The 13,401-nt window shown below is 39.1% G+C and overlaps 1 protein-coding gene across 1 annotated transcript in view; it reads left to right on the plus strand.

The window, feature by feature from the left end:
* Positions 1 to 620: 620 nt before the first annotated feature.
* Hcn1 (hyperpolarization activated cyclic nucleotide gated potassium channel 1) overlaps positions 621 to 13,401 on the plus strand; it is a 374,094-nt gene continuing 361,313 nt past the window's right edge. Inside the window, exon 1 of the mRNA XM_048443061.3 lies at positions 621 to 1,074. Within this exon, the coding sequence (XP_048299018.2) occupies positions 683 to 1,074 (392 nt within the window). The 5' untranslated portion in view covers positions 621 to 682. The remainder of the gene's footprint in view (positions 1,075 to 13,401) is intronic.

Consider the following 13,401-nt stretch of genomic DNA (forward strand, 5'->3'; position numbering starts at 1 on the left):
CCTGCCCAAACCACTTTCTCCATCTGTAACCCCTTTCCAACAGGCGTTCGGACAGTATCTCTGTGAGTTTTAGGCGGTTCGTTTTAGGCGGTTCCCCAGTTCATTTTGGAAGCAATTTGCTAGCTTCCTCTCTCTCTCTCCCTCCCTCCCTCTTTCCCTCCCTCCTTCCCCCTCCCCCTTTCTCTTCTTTTCTCCGTTTTCCCTCCCCGCCTTCCTCTTCTCTCCTCCCATTTTTGCAAACCCACACCCAGCGAGCCTCTCTCCAGACGTACAAATAGACGTCCGGGGCGGGCCGGGGAGTTCAATGTCACGCTGGGCAGAAGTGGAACAGTAGAGCGGCGAGGCGCGCGCGGGCAGAGGAGGCGTGCGGCCGGCAGGGGGCAGCCGAGGGGCAGCGCTGGCGCGCGGATGCTGAGCTGAGCCTCGCCCCGCGCCCGCATCCTCAGCCTCAGCACCAGGCGCAGCAGAGCCCGGAGCGCAAGCCACTGAGGGCAGCGGCGGCGGCGGGAGCTAGGCGCGCAGCTGAGCAGCGGCGCGGGCGGGAAGCAGCAGCTGCCGCCGCCGCCGCCGCCGCCGCGACGGGCAGCCGGGCTCGCGGGCAGCCGGCTCCGGCCCCTGGCCCTCGGCCTCGAGCCCCCGGCGAGTCTGGAGTCCGCGCCGTCGCCGGCCGCGTCCTCCGGGCATGGAAGGCGGCGGCAAGCCCAAGTCCGCGTCCCACAGCCGCGACGATGGCAACAGTGTCTTCCCCTCCAAGGCGTCCGCGACGGGGCCGGCGGCGGCCGACAAGCGCCTGGGGACCCCGCCGGGGAGCAGCACGGCGGGGAAGGAGCACGGTAACTCCGTGTGCTTCAAGGTGGACGGCGGAGGCGGCGAAGAGCCGGCGGGCAGCTTCGAGGATGCTGAGGGACCCCGGCGGCAGTATGGTTTCATGCAGAGGCAGTTCACCTCCATGCTGCAGCCCGGGGTCAACAAATTTTCCCTCCGCATGTTTGGCAGCCAGAAGGCGGTGGAGAAGGAGCAGGAAAGGGTTAAAACTGCAGGCTTCTGGATTATCCACCCGTACAGTGACTTCAGGTGAGGGCTCCCTGGCGTCGCCCCACCCTGATCCCCCCCCAGGCGCGCCCTCCAGCCTCCTACCGCGCCCCTAGGAGGGGGCGCCCCGGGGACTCGCAGCGGGGTGCGGGGCAGGTGTGGCAGCGCTGCCCGTGGCTCTTACTCAAACTGGCCAGACTCAACTCTTCAACTAGTTTCCATCCAGGAAAGGTTTGGGGTAGGGAGTTTTTCACCCCCAGGGCGCCAGCGAAGCTCTTTCGCGTTGTCGCTGAACTCTGGGGGTTAGATGGGGAAGGAAGAAGGCCACTCTGACCCCTGGACGGAAGGTGGCTAAGTTGCACTAGGGAAACTTTTACTTCGGTAATGGGAGAGTTAGGAGTAAGGCTAGCATTCTTGCTAGTGCTGCTCCCCAAAGAGAAAAAGATGCTTCTGGGATTCCGGAGATGAGGAAACTGGAGACACTGACTCACAGGTCCTAGCTGTTCCTGCCACTCTCGCCCCTGGGAGTGTTAATCTGTTGTTCTTATGCTTATAGACGCTCTTGTCACCACCGCATTTCTCCAGATCAGTGACTGGCAGGCACAGGAAGGACACTTGTACTTGCTTGGCTTGGGTAGTCTGTGACTTGAGGTTTCTGCGGAGCCAGAGCTGCCCAACTGGGCAGGAGCATGACAGGAAGCTTCGAGTTCCCGAAACAGAGATGGGGGGGCGTTTCTAGAGCCCCCTTCCTGAAATAGAGCGACACCCGCTCTTGACCTTGACTCAAATCCATTTGAGAAATGTCTTTTCAGTTTCCCAGCCTTGGAGGAAGGGCAGCAGAGCTGTCAGCAGGAGGAAATTAATATGAGTTTCCTGATCTTATTTGTAGCCCGAGTATTCACTCGGTTAATAAGCACGTTTAGAGACTGACAAATGAAGGTCGTGAAGTAGATCCTCTTATTAGCGTGACACGCTGCTCCTGAACATAAGCAGAGAGTTCTTCTGAAAATCCCCAACTAGCAACTCCGGGTGATCCACTTGTTTGTTTATCTAATTTGGTCGAACAAGGGGGGGGGGAACACAGCAACGAAAGGAGTATACGTGCACACTGAGCGTTCAACCTCCTGGCAAACCTCAAGCAAACATAGCAACAAAAAGCGTTATTTCGAGCAGTGTTCAGAAACTAACCAAAATTGTTGTGAAGTGCATACAGGGGGGGAGCTGTCCACAGTTCTGAATCAAGTTAACTGTGGACTACAGCCCAGCAAAGAAAGCTTGGGGAAACGACTGCCCATCTTTCCCAAGATATTTGTTGCCTCAGATCAGCAGTCTCTCTTCTTGTGCACGGAGTGGGTGTATTATAGGAAAGATTTAGCTTTAAAATTCTTATTTTCAAAAACATATAGGAAAATCCCTGAAGGGCTTACAATAGTTAATGCCATTTATTGTCTGTGGATTATTGGGTTCAATTGAAAGAATGTTTAGGCTAAAAGAGCCTCCCGAGTAATCAAATACGCTTCATCCGCAAGGAAGATATTTGGAAAGACAAACTCATAGATGGTCTTGCCCATCCTAGGCAAATTAGGTTGTTATGATCTTTTGAATTTTAAAAGTGGCATTTGAATACCATCTTTTTTTGAATCCTCTATGGGACTATAATCCAAACGATACTGTACATTTCAAAAGAAAAACTTTGCAAGAGAATAGTTAACAGTCAATAAGAAAACTGAGGGCTATGTTTTGAAAAAGATTATGACATTCAACGATAACATGCCAAAAGTGCTAAACTTTATTTAGCTGATATCACATTTAATTAAATGAGTTCGAAGGATACTTTTATGTATTTATCAATAGAAAAATGATGGTGCTTTTCAAAATAGCAGCCTGTAACAAATAATTAAAGTCCTGCTCTCATTTCTTTTTTCTAAAAGTATATAGGGCATATAGCAACTTTTCATGAAATGGAATCAGATGTTCAATCCGTGGTTCAGGGAAATTAAGGGATTCTACATATTTCCCCAAGAAAATCTGGTGAAGCAAAAGCAAACACTGAACAAAGGTGGGAGGTGAAACCAAGTGATGATGAGGTTTTGTCCTGTATTTCACAGAAGTGAATGATGACCGAGAGCGAGCTATATACTAACAAACTCGAGCACAGTTTGGGAGGCTTGATTGCCCTTGCATAGAGGAAACTTAGCAGCAATAGGCTAAATAATCAGTATTCTGCAAAATTTTTATCGGAGATATCTGAAAAAAAATGAAATTAAAAATTACAGTATACCTTTGTTTTCTAAAAATGACAAACTAAGTATCTTAGACATATTGTACCTGTTTGTGTTCAGAAGATGTTACTAATTTGTATTTTTGTATAATCATAATACCAAATACAAGCATTTCCAAAACCTATGACATGGCAAGAAAATGTAGTTGTTAAACCCGCAACCAAAACCAGACAAAATTTCAGCAACTTTTTTCTCTACAGTGAAAGTGGTTTTCAGTGGATGCTGGAAAATTTGATGGTTTTGATTGGCTCATCTCAGACCTTTCCAGAGGAAGGACTTTAAGTGAAGACTTTTGCCGAAATTACCGAATCATCAAATTTAAGTTGATTAATCTGCTAACAGAGAAAGCAACACACAAGACTACATTTCCGAGGAAGGGCATTGGTTTTGGAAAGTCTGAAACAAATTGTCACCCTCATAGCTCTTTGTGACCCCAGAGAGTGCCCTCTGCATTTGTTGCCCATCCCCACATTGTCGAGGGCTGCATGGCACTCCCCTGTAGGACATGGCATGGTCTTAGTGTTGTGCTTAATAATCTGGTGGCCATATTCGGGTGGCTTCTTAGGCAGAGATCCTTTTCCACTTTCTTCTAGGTGAGGGCTGTGCTCCAGCTGACGCATTCAGACAGCTAGCTAGTGGCTCTTCTGCTCACCAAAGTCCAAGTGTGCTACTTTTGTGTCTGGCAGGTAGCAGTCTTCCACTTCCAGTGTAATTAGGGCAGAGGCTCTGTGTTTCCCTTTATTTCTCTGGAGAAGATAATGGTAGGGACCTTCAGGGAGTAAAGACGAGACCAAGGATAGCAAGCTCCACTGTAAGAAACCATGTGGAAGGAGCTAGGAAACATGCTTTTCTTCCTGTGATATTTAATCATCAAGACTGGGGAAAACATTGGTAGGTACTTAGAGTTGTTTTGTGTGTGTGTGTGTGTGTGTGTGTGTGTGTGTGTGTGTGTATGTGTGTGTGTGTGTGTGTGTGTATGTGTGTGTATGTGTGTGCAGTTGTGTCTGTCCATGGAGACCAGATTGCATTTATTCCTCAATTATTCTCCACCTTGTGATAGATATCTTAAAAATAATTCTCACAGGTGTGGTTCTGTTCAGTGAAGTCATGGTCTCTGTCTTTTTGGAATTTGTGTTAACAACACATGTTTAATTTCAAGGTTAAGTATTAATATTTTGAAAGAAAGAGTAGTAGTTACACATTTACTAATTAAAATGATAATTTTCACCTATTTAATAATTATGTGGTGATAAGCAAGTGTTGTGATCTCACAGCCAACTTCTAGTTATGATATAATTATTCAAACGTGCTGAAAAATTATTTAGACTGCTTTAGTGGATGTGTGCGTTGTGTGGTGTTTGTATATTGCTAGATGTCAAACTCAGAGCCATGAACATACTAAACAAGTTTCAAATAAGTTATCCACTACCATGATGAATGACTTCATTATGAGAACAACTTATCTTGGAAAAAACTTTTTACCATAATGTTTTCTATTTGGGAGGATTCTGATCTTACTTTGTTGGCCCATGCTCACACAATGGCTCACTTAAACACAATGCCCCTGTTCTACGAAGAAGCCAGTTGACCTTGTGCCCTTTGTTATGGGGTGCGCATGAGTACGTGTGTGTGTGTGTGTGTGTGTGTGTGTGTGTGTGTGTTGTATTTTGACTTCTGCTTTTCATTATTAGCACGAGAAACTGTGTACAACGTATACTGTGCTTTAGATACTGAAGGTAAGACATCACTTTCTGAAGATAAGAGCACCTTTGCCCCTCTGCGTCTGCCTCCACTGTGACTATTGATGTCAGAGGTCACTGACATGCTCATTAGGGAAAGGAGGCTTCAAACCCATTCTCCAGTTCATCAAAGGAAATAATTCAACCTTCTGGGGTTGAAGTTCTAATTAGCTTACTCTTACAATGTCTTTAAGCTGGCTGCACTCTGAATTCTCCTAGCAATATGTTTGTTCTCCCAAATCAACAGAGTCAGAATAATTCAGAAAGATGTATTTCTATGTTACAAGAATCTTTTTATACTTTAGATTTAATTAAGCTTTTTTATAAGGACTATGTCAGTGGTAAGCCCAATTAAAAGTTATTTAAAATACTTTAAGCTATGGATTTATTAAGTTACATGGTACTATATTTCATAACTTAAAGTTTTACTTAAGGTTTTAGAATTAGATATGTACTAATTATTATAGAGATATAAGCATTTTAGTTATAGAAATTAGAAAAATTATAAGATAATTTTATTTTTTCTGAATAAATTTTAAGAATGCTTTTGAGGACTTGGGATAAATTGAGAAACAGTAGATATGTATACTCTACCAGTCATATTTATCATCTTAAAACTTGTTTTAACAAAATTAGCATATATTACAAACATTTATTAATTTTATTATGTGTTTAGTTAACTGTACTGAATGCAACTGTGTCTGCCTTAACAAAAACCACAAACTAAGGTATCATCACCAGTGGTGCACAGCTAAAATGGGATCTATAATTCAGCATATTTGCACTCAGTGAATCTATCTTCCCTTGGGAACATGACACCAGCAAAATGTACTTTATGCGAGTTGAATGTGATATCCTTCCCATTCAGGGTAGGCTTTTTCTGTTTCTCAGATAATTCATCTCATAGCTTTGCCACGGATATTTGACTTAGTGTGAACCCTTTCAAATGTAGTCCCTTATAAGTACAATATTAGCATTAAGAATATGCATTAATGCATGGAAAGTACGTAAATTAGGACTGCATGAAGGTTATAGAATATTTTCAGGGTTGGGGACAAATTTTTTCCTCTTATTCTTTGTAAATGCATACCAGACTATGAATTATACTGGCACTGTATTTCAGGAGCAGAGGCAGAGCAGTAACATTGAAGGAAGAAAGTCTTCATAGCAGAAAAAAGACAATTTTCTCACAGACTAAGTAATTTTCTTTAAAATAATACCTTTCTTATGTAGAAATTGTTTTTAAATTGCATTTTTCCTTATTTTTGAGGAATATATATTTCACGTATGTAAATGAAATACAATTATATCTCACCCTCCATTTTCCTTATCTAACTCTTGCAAAGCCCAACATGTACCCTGCCCAAACTCTCTTTTCTTTTTTGTCCCATCAAGTCTAACTAGTGCAGCATATATATATATATATATATATATATATATATATATATAATATGAAATTTTAAAGACTGCATACTATTAATTTCCAAAAATTATGGCAATCATGGAATTTATCAAACCTTTACAATCCTTTTCCTTCTATGTCTTTGGTTATAGTATGCATATTTAATATAAACTATTCAAAAGGTATAAGTGTACAGTTAAAAGCATGCATATACTATTATGTTCACATATACATAAATGTAGAAACTGATTGTCAGTTTAATATTTATCTGATATTTTATGACCTGATTTTGGCTGAAGAAAAATTGATTTCATGGACCTTTCATGTTTACTAGTTAATATTGTCATAGTATTCTGTTTAAACTAATCACTGACCACTTACTTAAGCCAGATGTGCGTCAAGCCCGATGTGCGTCCTTTGAACTTACATTTTAACAATCTACTTTTCATAGTCTCTATTTTCAAGACGTGTGTGAGTGTAAAAACAAAACCAAAGCCCATAAAACTAACCACATACAAAGATATCAACTATTTATCTGTTTTTGACTTTCAGATTTGTTTGAAATATTTAAGAATTAAAATTAATGCAGCAGTCAACATGTTTGTATATTTTATTATATTCTTGACCAAGTTCGTAGAATAGACTTTCTGCTTATAGGCATTTTGCACTACTGGTTTTACTAATTAATACCAATTTTACTAATTAATTAAATGACACTAGTCAAGTCTTTTCTTAAAATGACAAGAATGATATAGTCTTCCTTGGGTTGACATTCCTGTTAAGATACACGGCAGGCTTTTATTACTGTCTAGATCCACCATCTTGCAGAGATGAAAATTATCTTAAATTATAAACTGAATAATGTTATATTTTCCTGAAAATCCATAAATTATTTTCCATTCCTCTCATAATGTATTTGACTACACTCCTAATAATACAAGACTCTACATGATTACAAAATCCTGAACTACATACATCTGAGCTCATTGACTTGGTGCAACCCACCCTCCCTCCCTTTATCCCCTAACTTCAGCCACTCTGATAAAGTTTCAGCTCCTAGAATAAGTGTAGACATTTCCTTCTACATAGATTTTCATGTGAAATTTGACATTTTCTAATATTCTTTCACTTTCATCATATGACCTAGGTAGAGTTTCTACCATCGACTTAGAAACTAGTTTGATAACTGTGGCCACATTCCATCTATTTCCCACCTGTATCTATATTTTCATTTAAAGTCCCTTATTTCTGAGAATTGATCATTATTTCTGTGCATGTCCCTGCACCATAATTTAAGCCCCGCTTGCATTCTAAAGTCTCTTACTCCATTTTGTATTCCTAATGTTACTTCTTTAAAATTTATTCTCTGAGAATTCAGTAGTTTATTTTTATCATATTTTTCCTGTTCACTGACTCCTCGTACATCCTTTACTCTTTCTACCCACCTCACTTCATGTTATTTTTTCTCTTAAATTAAAAAAAATAAAGATGATAAAAGCCAACAAAACTTTCAAAGCCAATGTTGTAATAATGCACATATTAGCTCCCCTTTCCTTCCATATTTTTTAGGTGACCTCTTAACAATGTTTTGAAACATAATTTTACTTATAATCCATTTGCCAATTAGAAGTATAAACTTCAATATTTTCTCAAATTAACATAGTTGTATACCCAGCATCATAATGACATTTACCACATTTTGATGTCCTAAAGAGACACTTCGTGTTCATTAGCAGTAATGTTTGTGTGTTCTTTCTCATGCCCTCTCATCAATAAGAAATCACTAATCTGTTTTCTGTTGATGGTTTTTCAGAAATTATCCTAGAAAGTTCCTGTCAGTTGGATCACATAGTATCTAGAATCTGCTTTTTTTTTTTAAACCAGTTTCTTTTACTTAGCATGCTATTATTTTCAGGGTTCACCCAGCATTTTCAATGCATAATATTTTAATTTTTTTGGTGAATACCTTTGATTCTATAGATGTGGTGCCTTTGATTTATCTTTGCCTACATTGTTAGACGTCAATTTTTAGTAACCATCAGTAGTATTGATATGATTAATCTTGCATTTTACCTGTTTTTCTGAGGTGGTATAGTTTCAACTCCCTTAAGAGAAATATTGCTTTGTCTGCATAGTAGCTTTCAATTTATAATTACTGGATGGATAAATAAAGAGTCAGTCCACGGTTATACCAATGCACAATGAATCTTAGAGTCAATAAATCTAGAAAAGGGCTGTGAAAGCTCCGTGTTCTCCCACAACAGCACCTGGAGTCTTGTCTCCACTGCTACGTACAACTTGGGACTCCAAACATTACATTTGCGGCCCAGTGTACAAAGCAATAGATGAAAATGCAGAAAGATTAAGTGGCGTGAGCACGGTGACATAGATCTATAATGAGAACTGGGCCAGGCACTCATAACTTTTTGAATCTTAATTCTGTCATTTCAATTTTCACCCAATAAGAAATGAGGTGCCAGCCTGAAGAATCCCCTTAACTTTCAGGGAAACATGATTAATTGACCTAATCACTTACCCTTCTTCCTTCCTGAAATGACTCCAAAATAATATGGAAATATACTTATGCACAGAGACCAGCAGAAAGAAGAAGCAGCAGAGAATAAGAGATCTTGAAGTATTCTGGGAAATAGCTGGTGAAGAAAATGCGTCATGTTCAAAGTCATTTGACCAGTGAATCTTGGACGGGATAGACATTGGATCAGTTTAGAAGCTGTTCTAGGAAAGCCAGACTGCCCTCAGATTAAACAAGGGTTTCCTTACTGAATGTAGAGCTCTCGGTGCTAGTATTAGCATATTTGGAGTCATGTCAGTTTTCCACAGTCAGGGAACTAGAGAAAAATACCTCTGATGATGGGTATACATTGCAAAATCTTGTTGATTAACTAATTCTGTTGCCAAAGCCCTACATATATCCATAGAGGCTGTAATTATTTTGTGGTGTAGCATTGTTCAGTAGCTGAAAGTAAAAACATTGCCAAAATTTTCACTCTAGTCTCTATTATAAAAGAAAATCAAACAAAACAATAAAGTTCAAAGGGCAGAGACAGTAGTAAAAGGAAAAATGGCAGCATTGCAAATACAACATGATATTCTCAGAAAAAAAATATTTTATCCATACAATAATTGCAGTGATTTTTTTTAAAAGTAAGATATTAAGCAATTATTCTTGAGAAGTGGAAAAATGTCTCAGCAGTTATGGGCACTGGCTGCTCTTGCAGAAGATGCGGGTTTGGTTCCCAGAATTAACAGATGACTCACAACCATCTGTAACTCTAGTTCCTGGGGATGCAAAGCTTTCTTCTGTTCCCCATGGACACAAGCCATACATAGGGTGTACATATATCCATGCATAGAAAACACTCATACACACAAAATGATAATAACATAAATTTTAAAAGAAATAACTGAATAAATTTATGTAAGAAAATGCCCCAAATTGAGACAAAAAGGGAAAGTAAAGTAGAAAATACAAATCATATGTGAAGATATAGAATTAATTCTTATAATTAAAATATGGAATTAGTAAAAACTAAATGTTGAAATTTGGAATTACTACAACAAAGTCATCCATGTGACCATTTTATTTCTTCCAAAGTTCCTAGTTAATATGCTCCAGAAAAACAACAAAGAGTTAGACTGAACACTGTGTAGACACGCAAAGTGGGAACTGATGTTTCAGAAAGAGTTTTCAAAGAAAGAAAGAGGATAATGTCTAAGGGGTAGTGAAGGCAACTGGACTAACCCAGCGTGGGAAGCAGAGAAAGATTGAGGAGAAAAAAAAATACATCAGCATTTGGAAAAAATATCATAGATAATCTACACGTTTAAAATGAGAAGTCTCTATTTTCATGCAAATACTAGTAAAATAATTGACTACAAATTATTACAGAGGACCCTTATTAATTCCAGAGTGAGCCCAAAGTCTGTGAAACAGAAAGATCAAATTTGCTTTGTTTAGCCCTCAGTAATACCTGTCATAGTTTGTTTGAAAATTATGGGCCAGTTACTCTGAGAGGGCAGGAGAAAGGTAAATGCGGGTTGGTTTGTGAAAGGAAGACACATCTTCAACTTCTATAAATGGAAGTGAACACTGTTTAGAGTCAATAAATTGATTTCTCTTTGAAATACGAGTTAAATGCTAAAAGAAATAGAATGGTTTATTTTGGGAATCAGGCATGTGCAGCAGCAGAAACGGAGCAGGGTTTGTATGTTCTGATAATCTTTTAATTCTATTTCACATGAAAAGAAAAACTATGGGGTTTACTAATATTTTGAGCAAGTATATGGGTTTAAAACCTTAGTCACCGAGAGTCTCAGTTTCTTCAATTACAAAATGAGAAAAATAATACATGAAACTCGTGAGATTTTGAAAATGAATATTTTTGTCTCATTATATATACATGCATTATGCATAACTTATATTTGTACATTTGTGACTATGATTAGCAGATTATGTTGGGCATTTAACACCTTCTACATTTAGTTATTATTACAGGAGTCAAATTCAAACAGAATTATGACATATGAGCAAAGCAAACAAAAATGTTTCCTAAGTACATTCTCTGATAGTCTTGTGAATGTATTTGTTCATTTATTTTTATGTGCATAAATGTTTTTCTACATATATGTCTGTGCTATGTAACACATACATTTCGGTTGACAAATGAATGCCAGAAGAGGGTGTTAAATGCCCCGAAATGAGAATTAACGAAGGTTGTGAGACTTCACCTGGGGGCTGGGAATAGAACCTGGGTTCTCTAGAAGAGCAGCCAGTGTTCTTAACAACTGAATGTTCTATCCTGATCTTCAGAATTTATTAAGCAGAAGCTCATGAGACAGAAGAACATCTCACTTTTGCAAACTGCAGATATTTTTCTCTGTTTACCTTCTTAGGCACTTGCACAGCAGAATGCCTACTAAGCCATGGTGTGTTTTCCGTGGGCCACATGAAATAGGTCTACTCATGAGACAATTAGCATTGGGAAGCTTCTAATTCACCCTCTTTCTGCAAAATATTCTGGACATATCCATTTTTATAAAACAGTGTAGCTGGCATTTAGTAGTAGATTTAGAACATTTAGAAATAGATTTTAGAGAAAAGTTGAATAGCTGTGTTCCACGTACTGCTTTCTGCTAATCTTCATTTTCACAGAAAAATGGCATAATCGAAACATTTGGGATCTTAGTGCAGATTAATTAAATGTTCCATACGAGCCAAGTAAGATGAATCATAACTTGCTAAATTCTTTATTTTATTTTTATTGTCAAATTAATGGTCTGGAAAAATGGCTATTTGGAAATATGTTGTAAGAATTTGAAAAACATTAGTGCGGCATGGTGGAGCACACCTGTAGTTTGGATGTGGAATTAAGACAATTAGGAGCTCAGTTCCAGAACTGGCTAAACAGAGAATTCAAGGCCTGCCTGGGCTGTAGGATAACCTCTCTTAAAAGCAAAAGAAGTTTAAAAATTTTGTAAAAATTGCATCATTCCATTTTTTTCTAAACCAGATGTATTTACCAACAATTTTATTTTTTAAATTACACTACTTTGAAAAGATGTGTTCATAGGCATTAAAAATTATATGATATATTTCAGAGCCAGTGTTTTTTTATTTCTAAATAAATGTCATTTATAGGTTCAAGGGTTATCTTTAATAGGTCTTTGTTCTGAGCAACAATTTGTTGAATACGCTCATGTAACCACATAAATGACTTTTGTTGGAGATGGAAGATGGTAGGGAGCTGTTTATATGTTGTAACATGAGGGCCGGCTTGTTGGGGTATCTGTCCCGCCCAGTACCCCACAGCAGGCAGGTCCCAAAGAAAATCACACACGGGACTCCATAAGTTTATAAACTGATTGGCCCATTAGGTCAGGCTTCTTGTTAACTCTTATAACTTATGTTACCCCATTATCCTTATCTACGTTAGCACATGGCTTGGTACCTTTTTTAGCTGGGCAGGTTACATGTTGCCTCTTCAGTGATCTGGACAGGAATGGCGGAAGGACCTCTCTGCTTCCCAGAATTCTCCTGTTCTCATTGCATCACCTCTACTTCCTGTCTGGTTTTCCCGCCTATACTGCCTGCCTGGCCAATCAGCGTTTTATTAAAATATGATTGACAGAATACAGACAATTCTCCCACATCAATATGTACATAAAATATACAGGAGAAATTTGCTATAGATGTAGGTATGGTTGCATATGTGTTACATAACATAAATAGTCTCAATTTTTTATTGTCTATACTTACTGAATACTAATCATACATGGTTAGGTATGCATACTAGTGTTTACTAGATTTATTTTTATCTTTTTCTGAAAAAAGACTTTTTTTTCATAAAAAGAACCATTTAGTCCCATAGGGAATATAAAAGATCAGTCAGTATATGACACCTTATCAAATGTCAAACCATTCTTAAGAACAAAACCCAGAAAATAACAAAACCTCAAACCAAAACAAAGAACATCAAAAACCCAAATGAAAAATTAAGCTAAAAAGTATATTTTTGCTGCAGAGTTAGTGGCGCTCACCCACAGACCATGGCTGCCCTTAGATGTATGGTGGGAAGGAAGTCATGGATTGCAATAGCTTTTTCAAAACAACTGTAGCCAGCATGCCAAGCCTCCCAAGGCCAAGGATGAGACATGGTACAAGCTTTCGCTCAAAGTCTTTTACATCTACTTGAGTCATCACCGCAAAAACATCCGTGGTGGCGATCAGAACAAGTGCTAATTTGTACTCTGAGAATCCTTTTCCTGAATGCCCACCAGATCTGGATGTGTTCCAGTCTTCTCTGAAAGTCTCATGAGCACAACCTCAGAAAAGGGGGACTCCCAATCTCTGTGTAGAAACGCACTTCCTGTGTCTACCTGGGCTATGACTTTCCCTCTACCTAAATCTTTCTGTTCTGAAGAATAT

The sequence above is a fragment of the Myodes glareolus genome, chromosome 15, assembly GCF_982192425.1.
Source record: "Myodes glareolus chromosome 15, mMyoGla1.1, whole genome shotgun sequence".
NCBI classification, from domain to species: Eukaryota; Metazoa; Chordata; class Mammalia; order Rodentia; family Cricetidae; genus Myodes; species Myodes glareolus.